Genomic DNA, 22,581 nt, shown 5'->3' on the forward strand with positions numbered 1-22,581 from the left:
TGATATTATGGCGATGTTAAACTGTGTCATGTTAACAAAATGTAGTCTTTTTACTGCAGACTTTTTTTTCTAATTTTTTTTTTTTTCTACTGTACTTTCACCTCTTACGGCCTCTAAACGTCATTTAGACTAAACAGTCTGAGAAGGAAAACTGCACCCACCTAATATCCACATACCACACACGTTATTATTGCTTCATTTTGAGGAGTCAGGAGCCACAGCTGGGAAACAGTGATACGGAGCAAACAAGCAGTATGCTCTGATATATTGCAGAAAGATAAAACAGAACATTAATATGGATGTAATATCTTGTAACATTATTTCAAGTCACTGATGGGAAAGATTAAAGGACACATTTAATATAATCTCTTTTTATGTCATAACCCTATGTTTCCACTCATACTTGATGGAGAGATATAGTTCGGAGGCATTTGAGGCTCCTTTTCCTTACAGTTTAAATGTCTGACTTGTCATGTCTTTATCTTACACAAGGGCCTTATCTTCAGCATCCATCTCAATTGAACCCCTTGCAGCTCTTGAGGTAGTGAGATGAAATATTGTCAGGTTTGTTTAGCGGCATCTGACAAGGAACTGAAGTTGCATGTGGACGGATTAAATGACAAAACTGCAAGCAAGTGAGCTGTCAGCAAGTCTGACATCATGACATGCTAGCGAGCACACACAGCTTTGGTGGACTTTGCCACGCAGCGAAATCCTGCACTCTGTTACCAGTTACCAAGTGACAGTGGATATGTACTCCAGATGCCTTCAGGCGCAAAACAAAAAATAGGACAAATGCAGATAGAGGTGCAAAATTAAGATTAGAATTTCCCCCCTTTTCATCTTGCTGGGCCGAAAAAACTCACTTTCTTCCTCTAATTATGGCTTGGGGGATATTTATGTAACTCTACTAGCGGAGCTCCTTGAAGATGTGCAGCGGTTAATCTTCATTTTGCACTTTTTATCATCAGATTTGATTAAATATACATTTATAATCTTTATAAATGTCAATGGTCTATGTTTGCTTATGATATGTTATAACAATACTCGAATTCTGCGAACAAACATTTCTATAAAAGTATATTTTCATTTAGACCTTTTAACCTCAGTTCACATAAGCAGGCCAACAAACCGTTCTCATTATGTATTTAATGTTGCAACGCGGCAACAGTGATATATCATATTGATGTGAGGCTATTGACACCCACTGTTGTCATATATTAAAAACACATCATTGAGGCACACTGAGTAGCATTAACATGGCCAGTGTTGTTTATTTTCAGCCACAAACACGCTCTCCTGCTGTAAATACTCCCAGTGCCAAGTGTGTATTAATCCGTGGCTGAAAATAGTCCGCTACAAACACTCTGCTCTTTGAATAATGCGTGCTAACAACTACAATGACCTGCTGTTTGAAGAAGGTCCAAAAGCTTTATTTGAATTGAAAGTATATAATCATCATCAGTTTAAATAAATGTTTTGTACATCTTCAGGAATGGCTTTGCTTGGTATTGAGAAACAAGCTGCAGTAGGAGATGGAACACCACATTGTTGGCTTGTAATCCTTTTATTAGATGGATGGTAATAATACAATGGAGTGGAACCTGTCCAATAAGCCAGGCTTTTGAGGTGAAACACATTCTTCACATGCCATTAGTCAGGTTTAATAAATCCATCATTTGTCACCTCGCTCTCGAGCTCCATTCACATCGACGGTCACGCCTCGACCGGAAGTGACGAATCTCGCCACGAGCGTGACGAACGGCTTGTTCGAAAATACAACAAGGAAGTGACCGTTTATTGTAAAGGAAAATAATCACTGGGATAACTTCTCCTCGAGCCGGGGGGTCGCGTCACTCGGTTGTTGGGTTCTGGGAGGGTAAAGTCACCGTGGACTTGCCCGAGAGCCCGTTTCTGATCGTCTCGAGGGATTCTGCTCGTAGCCAGCTAGCTAGCTAGCGATGAACACGGACGTGGAATTTCACATCAGGCAGAATTACCCGTGGACCAAGCTTCCAGCTAATGTCAAACAGGTACCGTGTTTACGTGTTTCCACAGGGTTGAGGGGAGATGGGGGCACCGCTGCGTCCTGGACGGTGAACATGTCAATGTCACGGCGGTGCACTCTGTCATACGAGCAGCTGTCAGTGTCGCACGACTCGCCAACCTCCTCTGCAGGGTTTCACATTCATTCGGAGCCACAGCTGGCCATCTTTACATTGCAGCCATTGAAGCTCCGCTGCATCACATGACAGGCTCTTTGATATGTAGCGTCACATGATTTTAGTGCGTGCATGTCACTTGCAAATATTGAATTTACACTTTTGTGCTCAACTATGTCGAAAGTCAATAATAGCCATTGATTTGCTATTATTCCTTTTAAATCCCTCATCCTGCATACAACGTTACGGTGTGCCATTACGCCAGCATGTCGGGGTTCAGTGGATGCAGGTGTATTTGCCCCTTTTGTGACTGCCTACATCCTTGTGCATCCTCCTAGAAGGCTAATACGGCCATGAGAATCACATGTGTGCTGTGTGTTTTTGATCTGCAGAGTGTGGGAAACTCTCAGCGTGAGTATGAGAAGCATGTGCTGCTGTACAGCATCCGCAACCAGCTGCGATTCCGCAATAACCTAGGTGAGTCATGTTTGTCCCCTTATTTAAGTCCCACACTACTGACACATCCCTATTAGTTGTGAGAATAAAAGACAAGGAGCAAATAAAACCCCACTTGCATTAAATAGCCCAAGAATAAGACATGTGAGTTTATGGACTGGTAACATGTTCCCCCAGTTTCCAGTTTATCAGGTACATTTGTCTAAACAAATGCTTTCTAATATAACAGTGCTTAAAAAAAAAAAAAACATCTTATTATTTAGACTGCATTGGTTTTTACTTGGTTTGTAGATTGCCTGGAAGTGTTACTGTTTGATCACTCTGCCCTGGAGGTGACCTGACTACTGTGTTTGTTTTATGAGCAGTGCGCCACGTGAGGAAGGATGAGCGCAAGTATTATGAGGAGCTCCTGAAGTACAGCCGGGACCACCTGATGCTGTACCCTTACCACCTGTCTGACATCATGGTCAAAGGGCTGCGAGTCACTCCGTTCTCATATTACATAGGAATCATGGAGGTAAGCCACCTCTGCTGCATTGCCAAACCAGAATAGGGAAAATGGGTGTTTGATGTGGAAAGGCCAAGCTTCAACCACTTTTCTGTTAAGCAACTTCCCAAACACCTGCTCATCTGTCTTTGTACTCGCTGTATGTGAAAGCTCTGGCTGATTTAGTCATCTAGCATTGCTATCTTATGAACCCCACGACAACAACATTGGGGTTTCACATTGATTTGGTAAACTCAAAGCTGAAACGCAGGAATTCTTATTGTGCTCCAGCAAAGATTCTCAAATTGGTTTGGGAACACCCAGTGTTGTTAACTTTAATTGAACAATGTCTTTCGTTTTGGCATCCCTGAAAAACACATAATAAGAAGGATCTGAGCTTTAAACGAGCCCCTCTGTTTGTGTTCTCTTTTCTTGGAAATATATAACATCATGGTCCACCTGAATGGTTTAATGTATTTCCTCCGTTGATGAACTTTGCATCAGTCAGGCACTAGGTGTCAGTCAGTGTCTAGAGAAGCCTCATATACCCGCTAAGGGACACAGAGGACTGATCCCAGGACAAACACACCAAGAGGAAATCTTTGCTATGTGCTCTGCTGACAGTTTGGGCTTTGTCCAAAGTAATGCTCCTGTAATTTAGTTACCTCTGTTTTGTTACACTTATAGCTGATTACATATGCATGTGTATATATATATTGTGTAATTTCTTTGCATAATGACATCCAATGTACATCCATAACTTCACTGCCCTGAGTGTTCACACACAGATGGTGGGATGCGAACTGTCATATTTGATTGATCCCCATTCAGAATACTTCCCATTTCATTAGATCACATGTGACTGATATGCCCAGTGCTCTGTCTTATGATTTAAATACATGAATAAAGACAAACCATTTAGTTTTTAGCTTATACTTAAAAAGGATTCACCCTATTTCCTCAGCGTGCTAAACTAAACTTGACTAAGCTTCCATTGTGACTACTGAAGGTTATGTCATATTTGTATAATCCATTTTCAGCACCTAAAGTAAATGGGGTGTAGAAATTAGCACGGTTGCCCAGATCTGCTAATCCTGTTATTAATCAGAGGCCTAGGGACATGGAAAGAGAAAAGGGAACATTTGTTTAATTCTTCTTTTCACTTTTCTTGTGTCTTGGTTCTTTTTTGCACTTCCAGGATATTATGAACAGTGAGAAGAGTTATGACTCCTTGCCTAACTTCACTGCTGCTGACTGTGAGTTTTCCGTCCTCATTTTTTCTGCCCGTCCCTCCCCCCTCTGGTCCCCCCCGTCCCTCTCACCCTTCTATACCACACAGTTAAAATGACTTTACTGGGATTCTGTGAACCTCCCACTCCTGTCCTCTTGATTTCTCTGGTCTGTTTTTAAAAAAATTATCTTTCCCAGTTTTTGTTTTCGAAGAGTCGTCAGTGTGCGAGGTGGGAGTACAGTCACAGTGAAAATATGTTTTCAGGAACCATGGAAATTTAAAGGTTTTCGGATTTTTCACACCTATTATCTATCTAGAGCTGGAACTATCAATTATTTGATTGACAGATAGGTAACTGGTTTGATACATTGTTCAAGTTTTTTTTTTCTAAGAGTATATCTAAAGTAAATTTAGCCAATCGAAATGTTTTTTAGGAAGTTGGGTAAAGATTGGCAGCTGGATGGCAGGCTTTTGGAGGCAGCAGCTTATGTCTGTTGCTCAATTTTCTTCACAGATGTATCTGTTTTTCCAAATGTTTTCAGTCTTCTGTGCAGTGAAGGCTTGAGTTTTCTCAGAAAGCTTTGGCTTCACACTTCTTCTTTTGAATAAAATACAAATCTCACACTTATTTTGAACGTTTATGAGATAAATAGTTTTCAAAGTCCTATGACTAATATCGTTACTTATCAAACTAAAACATTTATTTGTATTTCCATAAGCCAACCAGAGCACTGGCCAAGTGTTTTTTGGATTTACTTATTTAAATCCCATTCATGGTGAATCCAAATTTCTTCTCAGAAAATTATAAAAAAAATCGCCTTTCTTTCTTTTCACAGAGGAGCTGTGTTCCTCAACATAATTGCAAAATCAAATGAAGATTGCGTAGAAGTTGAAAGTCAAGTGTAAGGGCATTTGTAGCATTCTTTGACTTACTGCTGTCAAGTGAAACAGGCTTTGGCATTGGCCTGTTGGTGACTCACTCCTGACTGTACAGGACCTTCACGCTGTGGAGACAGAAGGCTGCCAGCTGGCCCTTATAGCCGCCCTACCGGGGGCTTCTCTCCTCTAATCTCCCTGGAGGCGCTTTTTTTAAAGCGTGTCATGCAGAAGTGGGTGGATGGAGAGGCGGTGAGAGTGTGTAAGAGAGAGTTTTCCGTGGGTGGATGTTTGTGTGTCGTGTTTGTGTCTTGGTGAAAAGACAGGATATGTGTGTATTCTGCTGCGTTAGGAGGCCGAAATGCGACTGGTCCCTGTTTGCCTTGGCAGCCATCCCAGCACATTCTGCTCTGCCCCTTCCGGGTCTGTGCATCATCAGCTAAAGGAGGGGATACGGTGGAATTTAGAGCCAAAATGTTCATACCTCCACCACTATACAACCTATAAAATTTGCTTTATGAGCCAGTATTTTCTCAGACACAGACTATACATCTAAATTTAATTACAGATACAAATGAATGCACACACGCTAACTCTTATTTTCTTTTAAAATACTGCCTCGTATGTTGGAAGGTGGATTAGCAGAGCTTTCGTGTGTGTGTGTGTGTGTGTGTGTGTGTGTGTGTGTCTGTGTGTGTCTGTCTGTGTGCGTGTGCGCGTGCGCATGTGCGTGCGTGTTGGGATTGTTTCAAAGAAGGTGTGTGAGTATGTGTCGACGTACTTCCTCAGCACAGTTTGGATGAGTCACTGTTGCAACTCGTCAAGCTCCTTTTTCCAAAGTCACTCTCCAATATAAAGTTGGAAATATCCAGAAAAAAAATCTCAAACTTCTTGCTGTAATTCTTTGTTGTATTTTTTTTGTAAAGCCATCAGAGCCTGTAATTGAAAAATACCAGAGAGACTTTTGCAGCTGCACTGCAGCCAGACTTATTTGCCTTAGTGTTAATGTCAACCACCTCCAAGTTCATGGCCACTTACTGAGGAGTGATTGAGTTTCATTGACTTGCTCATTTTCTTATTATCCCACAGGTCTGCGGCTGCTTGGCATTGGGAGAAACCAGTACATTGACCTCATGAACCAGTGCAGGTCTTCCAAAGTAAGTTGTTTCTAATATAGCCTTTTAGATCAGCATTTATAGAACAACGCTTCATACATTAGCCTCATAGATTTGTTGATTGTAGCACATTTAATGTAAAAGGCATATGGGAAATACTGAATATTTATTATCGCGGTTTCTCCCCCGATCCGGTGGTCAACAACAAACTGCATATTAGTTCAAATATGCAGACACAGCCTCATAAATGTTACATTTTCCATATTTTATATTCTTAAGAATATGTATCCAAAATGAACAAAATAGACATGTTTATGAGATGTAATTAACTTGATCTCGCCTCCCCGTTTGTCTTCTTTCTCAGAAATTCTTCCGCAGGAAATCAGCGCGGGATCTGCTACCGGCCAAACCAGTGGAAATCTCTGTGGAGCCGTGGTGGACGGCACAGACAGGCTACATCACTGAGGACGATATCAGGGTGAGATAACTAAATTGCTTCTTTTTTAATGTGTTTTATTGATAATAGACATGTGTGTAGATATTACATTTTTAGTGATAGCAGACTGCGATGGATACGGTGGGTGGAAATGGTCAGATTTATTGACATTTAAGATATTCGATTTCTTACATAGCAACTGTATTGAGGAAGGTCCAGTTTATTCTTTACCTCATTCATTTTGATAAAGCCACATGGACAGGTATGCTTTAATGTTGTGTGTTTGTTGTTTGTACACAGATCTGTTCTCCAGGAGAGAAGAAAGCCATTGATAAGATGATAGATGCTGGTCCTCAGCTGGCTGGATCAATGGAGTATATTGTGGTCTTAAGTAAGTATCTGACACATAGTATGTTTTTTATGTCAGTGCAGACAGGATCAATCAAAAGTACAAATGCTGTTGGAGACAAACAGAGTTGTTTAAAACTCTGCTGGATTTATTGGTTCAACTTGGTTTTTATCTGTATACACCATGAACTAACCTTAAAAATGTAACTGTTCCTCAGGGTAATACTATTTATGGGATTTCTATATCAAATTTAAGAACTACATTTGTTCGCGCTTATCGATTTTTGAAATCTTTGAATAGTAAGGGGCAAATTTTCCTCAGCACTTCCCCTCCGTGTGTGTGTGTGTGTGTGTGTGTGTGTGTGTGTGTGTGCGTGTGTGCGTGTGTGTGGACAAAGTCATGTTTGTGGGCCCTCTCACCCTAAACAACAGCGTTTTGAGGCTGTTGGCTCTTCACATCATGCACCACTTCTCCCGCAGTGCTCGAATGTAAGCCCATGTGTAATGCAGCCTCCGGCGGCTTCCGCTCAGCCCTTTCGACTTGAGCCCCCAATGTGCTGAATGTAGAACACAAACAAGCAAACGGCAACAAGGGCTCTGGCTGAGCTCGTCTCCATGACATCACGTGAGAAGGACTCAGACAGACATGCCTCCGTTCTCGGCTGAGTTGAATGGCATAGCGCTGCAACTGTGTTTAATTTAATTAAAAACATACATTTTTTAGAGTCATCTACAGGTTTGTTGTTTGTATTTTTATCTGTTATTCAACAATAGCCATTTTCCAAAAGTTTTGGAGTGTTTTATACAAGTTTGTAATTAGAAGGAATAAAAAACATGCTAATACGTACTCAACAAGCAAATAATCTAAAGAGTCGAATGTTCGGGTTAAGCCTTAGATACATGTCAAATGTGCTAACACACTACTACTGTGTTTTTTTCACTTCTTACTCTAGGCTTGTACAACCGGGGATTCATCTACTTGGATGTTCCCATATCTGATGACAGCTGCATCTCAGGTGTGTGTGTTTGTGTGTGTGTGTGTGTGTCCATGACACGTTCATGGGCCATGGACTAATCTGAAACTATGTCTGAAGTGTAATTACAGATGCCTACTGTAAAAGACAATTTAGTTCCAAAATGTAACTATGTAAAAAATATTTGTGCAAATATTTATACAGATGTTTTTTACTGTTTGTGTTTTAGTGCCCCCGCTGGAAGGCTTTGTCATGAACCGCGTCCAGGGCGATTACTTTGAAACGCTGCTCTACAAAATCTTTGTGTCCATTGATGAGCAGACAAACGTTGCGGAGGTAGGCTTTAAAAATGGGTTTTGTTGTCTTGTCTGCTGTGCTCATTGAATGTACAATATGTGTGTGTGTGTGTGTGTGTGTGTGTGTGTGTGTGTGTGTGTGTTTATTGATCAACTTTTCAACCGCTTCCTATGTTTCTTTTTCTCCCTTTCTCTTGATCGTTCCTCCCTTCTGTGCCTCTCAGCTGGCTAATGTGTTGGAGATCGACTTGGACTTGGTGAAGGTGAGTATCCGCTCGCTGCAGAACGTGCACGTCCCATTGTAATGTAAAGTGCTGTTTTTCACAAGAGGAGGGAAAATGGTAGATCTAAAATTGACACTGTCACAACAGAGAGACAATTTGTTCTGGTTCCACTCTAGTTTTGAAGAGCTTTTGAGAAATGCTTTTAGCCTTTCTGGATGCTTTACGACACACAGTGTAGCAGTCCAAATGAATAAAGTGAAAAGCCTTATTCATGTTTTGATCATTGATGTTTTAGAGCCAGATTTTGAGATTTAAATTAGGCATAAAATCTCAGAGATTAAAATGTTTTTTGCTTTAGTTTTTGTTGTTGTAGGTATTTTATATGAAATGGTTTGTAGAGATGCAGAGATATTATACCGTCTAGCAAGGAGATATTTCTGCTCAATTTGTCTGTTTGGTGAGAGATATTTATACACACACACACACACACACACACACACACACACACACACACACATACACACATACATGCATGCACACAATTCCAGCTGAATTGGTGCTCAAGTTTGACACAGTTTACCCCAGTTTCCTAAATGCCCCAATCAGACACAGAACCAAACTCCCTCTCAGTGTTGTGACTTCTAGTGTGAAGAGCTGAACTCCCTTGTCATTGTATCCCTGCTGCTGAATCGCAGCACTTAAGAGAAGTGGCTGAAGGCGGCGTTTTCTCTTGCAGGAACTCTGTAACTTCAGAGATGATTGAGATGTCTGAGAGCTCTTCTTTGTGCAGAACTTTTCCCTTTGTGACACAAGTTCAACTTCCTTGACTACCTCATGACCTGAGCCACTTTGCTGTGTTTCTTTTGATATGATAAGAAGAGGGCTAAGAGTCGACCTCACGTTGCACCTCAGGTGTTGATAGCAATCAAGCCCACCTTACTTAATTGAGCTGGCCTGTTCAGCATTAATCAAATATTTATCGGCAAGACAAATCTTGAATAAGGCGCGGAAGAAAAAACAACAAACTGTTTTCCACAAAGTACACAGTGTTACCTTTTTTTCTGTTTTTAGTCACCAGACATTAAGTAATGGCTTTTTATAGAAGATCATGTTGGTCATTGAGAGGGCATCCCCGAAAAGAGTATTGTGATGGAAGATTTTCTTTGTCAATGAGGAATGAAGTGTCTGAATTTCCTTTGTCTATTTATTTCTTTCAAGAAGGAAAAGTATGCAGCATCTACTCAAGGGTGACACAAGATTCAACAAAACAAAAGTCACAACCTTACTTATACAACATGGGAGTTAAACAAAGAAAAATGCTGAGTCGTGGTTTGTGCGAGACCTGGTCTCCCCCAGTTCTCATCATCAAAGGAGAAGTCACATTTCCTTTGTTCTGAGATGTCAACCCCCATCTGTTTACAGCTCCTATCAACTATTGTTACACAAGCAATCATTCAGTATGAAATCTATAGTAAAAGCGAGCACTGACATTTCTCTCCAACCACAGTCTCAAGACATTTAGATATGAGTAAGTGGTACTGTCAATGTTTTTTCTGTCCTTTATCATTTATCATTCCTCACCTGAAGTATAACTCTCTTCAGTAGTCCAAGAAGGTGACAGTGAAACACTATCAGATTTCTGTGGATCGAACGTCTTTTGAGTGTGTTTACTGTGCTTTAACAGAATGCAGTTTCCATGTACTGTCGTCTCGGCTTCGCTTTAAAGAAAGGTCAGGTGATCAGCTCAGAACAGCTCCACTCCTCCTGGAAGAACGCCCCGTCTGTCAACAGACTCAAGTAAGTTCAGGAGGCCAATATCAACCATTCAATCATTTAAGCGCTCCATCAGGATATATAATTTATTCAAAGTATTCGATACATATTAATTTAACAAACCACTATTAGGAGCACCATGGACCCTCAGAAGATGCTGCTGTCCTGGGAGCAGGGCAGTCCTGTCATGGAGGGAGGCTCCTCAGCCACCGACACCGACACCACCAGCCTGGAAGAAGGTCTGTGCGCACAGGCACACGTTGCTGTGTATGCAAATGAATACACATCTTATGTATCTTGATATATTCAGAACGTGTAAAACACGTTCTGAACATCTTCAGAAGTTTTAAAGCAGCCTTGCTAATTAATCCCCAAGAAATCTTAGCCATGCTTCAGAAAGAAATTCTTACATTAATATGTGTTATGTTTGACTTTATTATGCATGTTAAGGCGAAACTATTGCTCAGACAAATTGGTTAACAAAGTCACTTTTCGACAACCACATTTTCATGATAATAATTAATTAAAATTATTTGAGGCATTGTTTTGACTGGTCTGTGTTAACACATGCAATTTTTATGAATTTCAATTGAAGTTGTGCTGCCTGATGCTGCATTGATGTTATTTCTGTTGTTATATGTATTTTTTTCTGTTTCTCTGTAGCAGACACAGGAAGTGTTAGCAGCCTAAGCATACCAGCTGCACCCACAAAGAGGATTGCCTTCCTCTTTGACTCCACTCTCACAGCCTTCCTTATGATGGGCAACCTTTCTCCGGTTAGTGACTGGATGTGTACACGAGAAAATACACAGAACACGTAATCGAGACAGAATTATTTTCATCAAATTTGTACATGGACTGTTCATCTTGATCCCTCCCTCTTGTGTACACCTATCAGAACCTGAAGAGTCACGCAGTGACCATGTTTGAGGTGGGTAAGCTGTCTGATGAGACTCTGGATACCTTCCTTTCTGAGTTAGAGAAGGTGAGCAATGGAAACAAAGAAAACGAATACTTGCTAATGTATCTCGTTAAGCCTTCGTCATGAACCACTAAAGGATACTAAATCAAAGTACAACATAAATAATTGCTTGATGTGTACATTTTCACACTGAATGTATTTCCTGTTTTCAGGTGGAGAGCACAGCAGAGGGCGAGGCCCAGCGTTACTTTGACCACGCTCTGACCCTGAAAAACACCATCCTTTTCTTGCGCTACAACAAAGAACTCACTCAGGACCAGGGACCTGACATCCCAAATATAGGTAGTTATACAATTACACATGCAATTATGGGCAAATACATGCAAAATCCAGGTGGCATTCACATATACATGTGATAAATTGGCAGCTCGGAGCCAAGATTTTTTGTGTGTGCTATTATGCAGCTAGCATGCTAGTTTTGGTTTATAAATGTTGTAAACGGTAAGCTAATGAAATAGAAACTCATACCTTGGTCTGCTGTCTGCACACAGTTCTGTTTGGGCTTTTTATTAAGTATTTTATTAAGTAAAAGGAAACAGATCTTGTGTTTGTGTACTTGGTGAATTGATATCACTCTCGGCTGTCTGTCTCCCCTCATCTGTGTCTGAGTATTCTTTCTTGAAAATGGTCATATACTTCTGTCAATCCAGATTGAAGCTGTATTGTTGTCCAAAGCACATCTCTGAGTTTCCATGTAACAACGGATGTGCCACCAGATGCTGTCTGTGTGGTTTGGCTTGCTGCCTCATCTCTGATCGTTTTATCTCTCAGTTGTCTTCAGTTGCTGCTCCGGCAGGCTGCTGAGAAGCGAGCGCACTCGGGGTTCTATTAACAGGGCTGAAGCTAAACTAAACTGCCGGCAATGATACAAATACTGATAATAATATTAATATTAATAATATTAACAACAACAATGTTAAATATTACATTATTATCGCATTACAGAAATCAGCATCCAAACCTCCTTTAGAAAGTATGAAACAACGCCCTCATTGCGTCTTATAAATGGCTTTTGTAAGAGTTTGTTCCACTCTGTTGTGGAATAAATATAAACATCTGGTCCTTGACCTGCTTTACTGCGTTTCAGTCAGTTATTTGAATTTGTGAAACTCAACTCTTGTACTGATTTGTTTATTTCATCATTACCAGAAGCACATCCTAGACATGTTTTCTTTATAAGGAGGAGGTAAGAGGTAATTATTGAATCCGAGAATGTGAAGTGCACACTGTGTCTTTTGAGAAGACAATCTTCACAGAAGTCCCCTTGGAGAGAACACTTCTAAACACCATGGCTATGAAAAAAAAAACTTTTACTGTGCTTTTTGGATGTTTTTTTGTATACAATTATTTAAATTGAATCCACTACTTTAACACAGTTACTGTTTGATGCATCCAGACTTGGCATATTCATTCATCTTTATTTGCTTTCATCCAATGCTTGTTTTCATTTAAAGGAATAATTGTCTCATGTCTGTCCGGTGTGTATTTAAAATGCTTCAGTAAACAACTCAATCCAATGAGTTTATCACAAAGACTCAAAACAGAAATTTTTCCAAAAAAGTGTTGTACTATTGCTGACTTCTAATGTACTACGATCTATGCAGTTACTTCAGAAATGTCACAGAAGAAAACTATATAAATACAATTAATGACTCACACTTCTCATCCTATTTTGTATAGAAGTCATAATTGTCCCTGGTTTTTCCCCACTAGGCTTTCCCTTGGACATGTTGCGCTGTGAGAGCCTGCTTGGTCTGGACCAGGCCACCTGCAACCGTGTCCTCAACAAGAATTATAAGCTGCTGGTCTCCATGGCGCCGCTGAGCAATGAGATCAGGCCCATCAGCAGCTGCACGCCTCAGGTATGACGCCTGGAGGAAGGGAGAGCAGAGGGGATACTGGACACCCTGCTGGGATTTTGAATCAAATGTTGAAGGTCTTCGAGTTGTGTGTTTGTGTCGACTGTGTGTGTGTGTGTGTGTGTGCGCGTGCGTGTGTTTTTTCTCTATTTGATTGTGTTTGCCCTCTTGCGGTGTGCACACACTTGTTTTCCCGGAGTGGTGTGTGCGCTTCGTGGGCACTGAGCCTGCAGTTGCCCCAACAACAAGGCTATACAAAGAGAGAGGGAGGAAGGGAGGCAAGGTTCTTGGGTAATTATTCTGCCTGGCCACACTCCAGCTTTCTAGCTGAGCTCAGAGAGACTAAGGGAAAGAAAGTTAAACTCTTGTTGTGCCATTCATGCTGCTGTTTATTCTCACTCCACTGGAACTCAGTAAAATGTAATTCAGTGAATTCTTCTTTGCTCACATCTCTACTAAAAGCTCAAACGTCTGCTGTTCTGACATGAAAACCAAACGGACACAACCAGAATGATGCTCTTTCTTAAAATGCCGTTCTCCAATAAATGTGTCTGCTACAACCACTGCTTTATTGTGTGGTTTAATAAATACAACACACAATTGGCAAACCTCCTGTCTCGACAAAAGTGGGCTGTAAGTTGTGGTGTCGCAGCAACCACAAGAGGTTCTTGAGCATGCAGTGATCTCAGGATGCATACATGTGTATGCATTAGTTCTGCTTACTCAAACCCTAACCCTGCTCCTGTATACTTACACGTTTGTTTCTCCCGGCAGCACATTGGCCCGGCTATCCCTGAGGTCAGCTCCATCTGGTTCAAGCTATACCTCTACCATATCACTGGCCAAGGCCCGCCCTCTCTGCTGCTCTCAAAAGGCTCCAGGCTCCGCAAGCTGCCGGAAATATTCCAGGTGAGCCCAGACTAATAATTATTCAAGTAGGTAGGTTAAAAAAGTTTAGGTCCACAGTTGATTTAATGTTCTCATACAGATACTGTATAAGCTAAGGAAATATATTTGAAGTCAGATGAGAAAAGCCCTACATGTGATAAAAACATCATTTTAAACCTCATCAAAGATTTTTTTTAATTTTTAATTTATTTATTTGAATTTTCTTCGGCATAATATTCAGAAGTGAGACACAATACAAAGATTTAACTAGCTCAAATAACACATCATAAAAACGTATGTATCCTCACAAAATATAAGACCATGTCAGTGAGTTATAGCAGAGTCCTAAAGTCCAAATCAAAACTAATTTACTTGCAAGAACAAGAAGAAATAAAAGACAAAAATGTATTTGTCTTTGATTCTAGCCCTTTTAAATTGTGACCTTGCCGTGTTATTTGGTAATCAGAGCACTGGAGGTGAAATGCAACTGAGTTTCCTTCCTGCCTGTTAGCCTTCATTTTTTATAACAAATAAATCACAATCACAGTCATACTGAACCCTGCACCTGCACTTTACCTTCAAGGCTTTCTGATGGTCTTGGAATGTGTTAACTATTCTGGGAATGTGCGACAGGGAACAAGAGAATGTGATGACGTGAATTCTCAGGGGAGGACGAGTAATATCATGCAAATGGGTCATTTTATTGGAACATAGCAGCATGTATTTTTCTACTTCGTCGTATACTTGTCATTTTATTCAATTCAACAGTTTCTTTTCACGGTGAACTTAACTGTAGGATTTCCTTCCTCATCACTTTCAGAGCTGAAAATAATCAATGAAACAGAAAAGAAATGGCACCTTAATTTCATGGAAAGGATCTGTCTGTTAGGGAAAGCCATGCAACTGTGATGACATGTAGAATTGGTCACAGGGTGAAGATTTCATTATTCTATGATTGGCGAAGTGAAACGTTAACAAGTTGGCAGTATATGAATGGTGGAAAGGTTTTTCCTCTCAATCAACTTTGTTTTTGACTGAGATGTTGTAGTTCCTCATTGTAGTGGACAGAGTGTCCAAATAAATAAAGTATTAAATGAAAGAAATTCTCATCATCATTGGTAATAGCTTAAGTCAGTATAGTCAGTGAGGTTGTAGAGCTGTTGTACGATAGCACTCCCCAGTCTGGATGGTTCAGTGATTATCAGCTGTGGAAAAATCCTTTTCTTGATGTTTCCTCTCTGTTCAGGCTTACGACAGGTTGTTGATCACCTCCTGGGGTCATGACCCCGGAGTCGTGCCTTCATCCAACGTTCTGACCATGCTCAACGACGCCCTCACTCACTCTGCTGTACTGATCCAGGTGAACATATGAGCTCTACTTTTACAGTATGGTTGTTTCTGGATGTCTTTTTTTGATTGTTTGCTTAGTTGCTTTAATTTGAACATGGCATCATAAAGTAAATTGAAATGTATTTTTATAGCACATGTAAGGCTGATCAAAGTGCTTTACATGCTAAACAAAGCAGGTCGACATGGGGGGAGTAAAATAACATTGTACAACCAGGTAGATATTAAGATCAAACTAATGAGTAATGCAACAACTAATTAACAACCAGCATAAAAGGCCAGTTAGTAGTGGCACTTTAGATGCATTGAAAAGGTAAATTCAATTGGAGGGCCTTGATCTGCGCTTTGAGTGACTCAGTGAAGGGGACAGATCTGATGTGGTGGAGTAGTTTGTTCTACAGACTGCAGTGTTGTGTATCTACTCTGGCACTGTGTGGATATATAAACTATATAAACTGTGTGTGTGTCCCTGTTCCTCAGGGTCACGGTATGCACGGCCATGGAGAAACCGTTCACATCCCGTTCCCCTTTGATGACGAAGATCTGAAAGGAGGTGAGTTATTATATGGGGATGAATGCTATTCTAATACACGGTTCTATCAAAATGGATATATACTTTATTAATCCCGAAGGAGAAATTTGTTGTTAGAGTAGCACCCAATAAGGAAGTTAAATTTAAATTAAATGTAATGCAAATAAAATGTGCAAAATATGTACAATATACACACACAATAGAATATAATAACTGTGCATTGTGTATTTAATCAAAATAATACATTTAAACAGGGTGTGTAAAATGCAAAGTACGTGTAGTGTAAATGAATTGAGTGAAGTGTAAATCAACACAGATGTGAATGTGTACAGTGGTTAATTAGTCCACAGAGAATCTGGCCAGAGGTGATTTGTTGTACAGTCTAATTGCCGTGGGCAGGAATGTCATAATGCAGTGAAAGACTTAAAAAAAAGAAAAGATTTTGCTTCGAAAAGCTCAAAACCACAGAATGGGGGCCAACATTTATTTTAGAAAAGAATGGGAGACTTTGTTATTCGATGATTCTCGTTGCATTAGGGTGCAGTAGGTCAAAACCACTTCTTGTTTTACTTTTTGTTTTAAGAATGTTGTTTTTTATGTGAAACCTTTTATGTTGCTGCCTTGGCTAGAAATCCTTTTGTAAAAGAGATTCTGAATCTCGTAAAAAATATTCCTCGTAAATAATGGTTAAATGAATAAAATGGATACATCAAATCAGTACTAGTGTACTGTCATGGGTAATTTATGGACCTCATTTCAGTCAAACTCAAATATTTGTTTTTGGCTTTGAGGGGTTTTACCTCGTCAAACATCATAAACATAATTAGAATCCTCTAAAATCTTTTCTCTCCTGAATTTGTCTGTGAAGCTTAACACTAACACTCATCCCTCTAATACATTTTCGATCACAAAAGTACACCCTTTAAGAATGTGATACTCTAAAGGTTATTAATAGAAGTCTATTTGGAGTCCTATTTATCAGTTTAAGTGCTGACCTTTAAGCTTAACTCCCTTTGTGTGTGTGTTCTCTCTCCTTCCTGTGCAGAGTTCTCCTACTCCAACATGTGTGTGCACAAAGCACTGCAAACTCTGAAAGAGAACGTGGACCTGGAGCATCAGTGTGGCTACATCACCATGCTCAATGCCAACAACAGGCACCGTCGCAGGGCCAGCGACAGTACTGAGTGCAGAGGTGCATGTGAGAGACATATAGCTGAATTATAACAATGTCCTTACCACTGATGGCAATTGGCTCTGATGGTGCAAATTAGATAAAGACTGCTCACAGTCCAGTTTGATTATTCTGTTTGTCTGCATAATTGTGTTCCTTATTGTGAAAGCCTTTGCTAATGGATGTGGATCGAACAGTATTAGCCTTTACTTTGAGATATTTATTTATTCTACAAAAGGATTGATTTCTGAAGTTGTGCATTCAATGAAGGTTCTTACCTGGATGTGAATCCACCTTTCTGTGCCTTAATGCTTATGGAGATGTGTTGCTTTTCTTCAAGGGGACACCCATCTGGGTGGAGGCCTGGACAACAACGGCAGCACTGAGTCCTTTGAGCTTGTGACAGAAGAAAACAACGGGGAAATCAAAGGCAAGACAGACAGTAGGTCTTCTTTTTTGGTTAATGTAAGGAATACTTCACCACAAAATGACCATTTGTTACTCACCCAGTGTCACGCTTGAGAAAAGTCTTGATGACTTGATGACAACATCATACAACAATATCAGAACATATGTTTATAAACTCTCATACAACTTTTAATCGTGAGGCTTTCATCATTCATCAAAAAGGTGTGCTTGAAGGTAAAGAATTCAATGTCAGGGTGAATATATCTCAGGGTGAATATATATATATATATATATATATATATATATATATATATATATATATATATATATATATATATATATATATATATATATATATATATATATATATACTTAATCAGGTGTTTGATAGCTGTGAGAGACAGAGAAGACCTGCATAGGAGACCAGCCTATCCTTGTTAGTGGTATGTGTCTCATGTATGTCCCTCCATCCCTCCTCTCCCTTTCCAATCCCTTTCATTCAGCTCTTTCCTCTGAAGATGAGTGGGTCCCTCTCGAACTGTGCTTCGGCATGCCCCTCTTCTGCTCTGAACTGAACCGCAAAGTGTGTCGAAAAATCGCCTCGCACAAACTGTGCAGCAACGAAAGGTACAAAAAAACATCCTCAAGTATTTCACTTTTGATTTAAACATTGACAAACGTGTGGAGAAGTGTGTTGTTGAAGTGCGAGACTTTGTTGTCGTTTTAGCCTTCAAGAGCTACTTCACTCGAGCCGGAAGCTATCGCTGAAGGTGTTGAGCTTCGTGCAGTCATTCCAGGTAAAAACACTCTGCTGTCCAGACTGCCACTTGAGAATACTTGCAGAAAAGAAAAGAAATAACGATGTCCAGAGAAAAAATCTGTAGTCAAGTTTTAGAAGGTATAATCAATGATAGACTGATTCATAATTTATCAATGTATCTAATTCAACATTTTAGAAAACAACAGTGTCCACACAGATATTTTGAGCGAGAAGAGGAGGTTTTTGACAATGTGGGGGGAAACGGTACATTTGTTATCTTATGTTTGATGCGCTTTACATGAGGAAACAATATGATTTATTTGTTATTTGAAATAACAAAAACTAATTAGGTATCACTACGGGGTATGTTTTGATATTGAGATAAGATCATTATGTCATGATTTTGATATAATTCAACTTTTTGATGAAACTTAAAACAATTACCAGTCACCATGACTGCTGCACCTGGCATATATTTCATAAAACCTTTTGTTTTGAATCAGAATAATAATGCAGTATAATATTCTTGCATCAATGACTTCATCCTTATTCTGATGCTGTTCATTTGCCAAACCCACAAGTATGTAAGGTAAATATTGAAACTAGTGTTTTGTGAAAAGGTGTTTTATTTTATTGAAAGAGGACAGACAGACCCTACACTGATCAGATTTTAGATGTCAGAGGTCACTAATGTATTCACTATCTATGATAGTTTCACACAAATGTCTGAAAGGATAAAATGTAATGACATTTTGGAAAGACTGCATGTAAACTGCAACGTGATGGTCGCTCACGGATGGCTGGTGGAGGCATACAATCGTGATGTGATCATTATAGTTTGTCCCAGAGAAGTTTATCCTTGACCCACATTTCATCCGCCCTACCTGGTGATCTGATCTGTGGCATTTGCTCTTTGTTGGCAGGACGGCATGCAGCCCGCTGACCTGGACAGTGGCGTGTCGAACCCTCTTAGTCAGCCCCCAGCCGAGTCTGGTGTCCCTCTGCCCGCCCTCAACCTCTTCTTCAAGGAAGGGCAGCTGAGGGAGTGGAGCGGACGAGCCCCTCCTCCTCTGGACATCACAGCTCTGCAGAAGGACCAACCCACATAAGCAGACCCTCTCAAAACTTCCAGATTCGGACACAAGTAAAAAAAAAAAAAGAGAAAAAAAAGAAGGTCCAACCCTGCATCGTGTGTGTCTGTATCCAGTCAGGGGAACATGAGCCCCTGCACTTCACCTACTGTATGAGGAATCATCCCTCTGACTGTGTTGCCAACACTAGTTCAAACCCCCTTTGCTGTTTCCCCTCCGTGATTCCTCATATTTGTAGCAAGGCAGTGTTATCTGTTGGAGTGGTGCTATCATCCCAGTATACACCAGTGGTGCAGGTAAACACTATAAAACCTGGAAGACCACTTAACTGAAACTCCACTGCTCCCCAACCCTACCCTTCAATCAATGGATGTCCTGTGAGAGCGGAGTGTGAAGTGGTTAATAATTGTATAGATGTTCTTTAAATGACCCACAAAATAAACGATGGCGTAATGAACAGACATTTTCAGGAATCATTAAACAATATGCATATTCTAGGACCACGTTTTTGGACTTATCAGACGGAGTCCAGATACAGACCCCGCTGCCTCCTTGTGTTGTCTCACGTTACGTGATCCATGCATGATATTGTTGCACAACTCGTACCATAAAAGAATACTTTCCTCTTTACTTGTAATCAATATTAGGGGCATTCATTATTTGCACTGTGCAGGATTTGTCCAAACCTGTGGATGAAGTAATGTCATGTAATTTCCTTTTTTCTTTTTTTAAACCTTGGATCCCTCGTAGTGCGCATATGCTTTTAGAGTTTACCACAAGAAACTGTTTCCACTTGGAAATGGACAGGGCACCAGAGAAACTGCAGTTTTTTTATTTTCTTTGTTATAATTTCTCCGTACAAGAGAACACCAAAGACTATTTTCTTTTTCTATGTATTATTTTTGTTGTCTTAATTTTATTCTGTTGCCTTATCATTTTCAGCCAACCAAAAACAACCATGTCTTTGCTTATGTTTAGCGTTTAGAACCAATAAAATCAAGAACATTAGGCCACAAACTACCAACCATCGGCACGGTGAAGAATTCGACAAGATTAACTGAGTGTACCTAATTGCATAGAATGCGAACAGTCAGGTCTGTGTGTTTGACCCAGGCCCGGTGCCACTGTTTCCTGCCAGTATCTCCCTGGATCAGCTCCAGGTTTGTGCACATGGCATTACAGGGCGCTCTTGGCCGGCCCACCGTACTCTCCAAGGGATTCTGTTTACACCATGTTTTGAAAAATGGGGTTTGTGGTCTAGAGAGAAGAAGGAAACTTTGCTGTGAAGGCTGTCATAGACCCCTGGGAGAGAAATGCAAATGCTTTGCCCAGCATATCAGAGATGTGATGGCCCAAAAAGTGTCTGAAGTCTGTCATGAATTTTTAGTGTTGCTCCAATAATAAACTTTTAAAAGTATTTTTTATTACATTTAGAATCGTAACCTATTTTGTTGAATTTTTCCTTCTTTTTTTTCTTCTTTTTTTCTAGGAATCAGTCTCTTGCAGTTGTTGACCCATTTGTGGTTGTTGTTTCTAATAACGTGATGCTGAGATAGACAAAAAAAAAGACACAAGATCTCGTTGAAGCATGATGACTGTGTAGAAACTTTTGTGTGTATGCGTGTGTATCGTACACCTCATTCTTGGTGTGTTTTCATACACCTCTGGCTTTCACAATAAGAGCCTCTGTTTACCTGCCTGTTGGTTATCTAGTTGCAGTGCTCGGCCATCTCACTTATCCCCCGTCCTCCCCCAGGTATACATCTACCACAGTGTTTAAAAAAAAAAGGAAAAAATAAATGCTAGTTTTATATGTCAGCCTATATTTTAGGGAATCTTTGTTGTAGCTTGTTTAATGGGACTGTGAATACCAATGACTGAATTAATAATGATGATGCTCTTGTAATTAAATGGTAAAAAAAAAGAAAGAAAGTGACATTCCTTCAACATGCCCTTCCTCCATCCCTCCTCCATATCCCCTATGCTCCAGATACATGTTGTTATTATTACAAATATGTAAAAAGTATATAAATAAATATGTAATAAGAACAAATTCTTTTTCCTCTCTGAAAATGTCTCGGTGTCTTTTTTCCTGATCTATGTTTTTATTTTTTTTTCCACAGATTTCAACCCCTACCGGCTCTGAAATGTAGGCGGTCACATTACACGATATTAAGTTGAATGCTAGATGTTTTCCTAGCCAGGTGGAACAGATGGCGTGCAAGATGCAGCGGCCCGGATGCTCTGTCCATCTGCCTCAAGTACACACTTGTTCACCCATCCTTGTAGATTTAAATGAACACTTTGCTGAAAAACATTGTCTTCTTGCATGGATGGGAAAGCTATGAAACCGTGATCATTTTTGGGAGGAAGATCGAAGTGTCTGTCTGGGGTTGGTTGTACCCTCAATGGACAGGTGAAGCCCCACGTCTCCTAGGCCTCCCTGCTCCAGTAATTTCACAGCACCACAAATTACAGTGTGTCACCAGGGGCGTGAACTGGGTCATGCCACCCGAGGATAGGACGCTCCAAGAAGCGCTCATATGTGTTGCATGTCACCCCTCTAACAGTTCTTTTCTTTCCTCACATCCTCGGCTCTGCACTGGTGCTCGGAAAAAAAGGTGCAATGTACTGTATCTGCTGAATTCATTCTGCAGGTTTGTTATTTTTGACTTCCATCATGTGCCTTGTTAGCTGAAATGCTGTGAATTCATCAGCCTTTCGAACACTGAATTCTTGTCCTGTATCATCAAGTCAAGTAAAAGTGTAAGTAGAAATCTTAGTCGATAATATTCCTTTAAAATGTGTTGCATCATATGACGTCAGTTCACAATGCTACATTCGATCCCTCTTGGTGCAGGTTGTCATAGATACCCTCTCTCCAAGTGGTTTCATTACCAAAAGAGACAAAACCACATGCAAGCAGCTTTGTTAGGTGTTTTGAACAGCGCTGCTTTAAGCGCAATGCTAACATTAATTAACAGTAACAGCAGATATGTTTAGCACACATCATCCTGGTCTAGTGTGTTAGCATCTTGCCATTTGACTATTAGCACTAATTACAGCTGAGAGTAATGTGAATTATTTTGCAGACATTTATTCAAAGCGTGTTAAAGGTTTGATTAGATGTTGATACTAGTTAAACAGCCATTTCTAACGTTATTT

At 40.2% G+C, this 22,581-nt stretch overlaps 1 protein-coding gene across 4 annotated transcripts; it reads left to right on the forward strand.

The window, feature by feature from the left end:
- Positions 1–1,750: 1,750 nt before the first annotated feature.
- Positions 1,751–21,474, forward strand: fam91a1 (family with sequence similarity 91 member A1). Of its 4 annotated transcripts, none has more exons than XM_068575858.1 (24): positions 1,751–2,033; positions 2,555–2,639; positions 2,984–3,135; positions 4,304–4,361; positions 6,302–6,369; positions 6,692–6,805; positions 7,064–7,154; positions 8,065–8,127; positions 8,315–8,421; positions 8,606–8,644; positions 10,290–10,402; positions 10,511–10,617; positions 11,042–11,154; positions 11,277–11,363; positions 11,513–11,642; positions 13,074–13,222; positions 13,994–14,128; positions 15,354–15,467; positions 15,935–16,007; positions 17,032–17,184; positions 17,498–17,587; positions 18,069–18,192; positions 18,293–18,362; positions 19,249–21,474. In XM_068575858.1, the coding sequence occupies exons 1-24, from the start codon at positions 1,962–1,964 to the stop codon at positions 19,432–19,434; spliced, it is 2,493 nt and encodes an 830-aa protein (XP_068431959.1). In that variant the 5' UTR covers positions 1,751–1,961; the 3' UTR covers positions 19,435–21,474. The 4 variants fall into 4 exon arrangements, with proteins under 4 accessions (XP_068431959.1, XP_068431956.1, XP_068431955.1 ...); XM_068575855.1 differs by having other exon boundaries at positions 11,045–11,154; positions 17,498–17,599; XM_068575854.1 differs by having other exon boundaries at positions 17,498–17,599; positions 19,249–21,473.
- The last annotated feature ends 1,107 nt before the right edge of the window (positions 21,475–22,581 follow it).

The sequence above is a fragment of the Clinocottus analis genome, unplaced genomic scaffold (genome assembly GCF_023055335.1).
Source record: "Clinocottus analis isolate CAN_PGR_092001 unplaced genomic scaffold, fCliAna1.0.p SCAF_14, whole genome shotgun sequence".
Classification (NCBI taxonomy): domain Eukaryota; kingdom Metazoa; phylum Chordata; class Actinopteri; order Perciformes; family Cottidae; genus Clinocottus; species Clinocottus analis.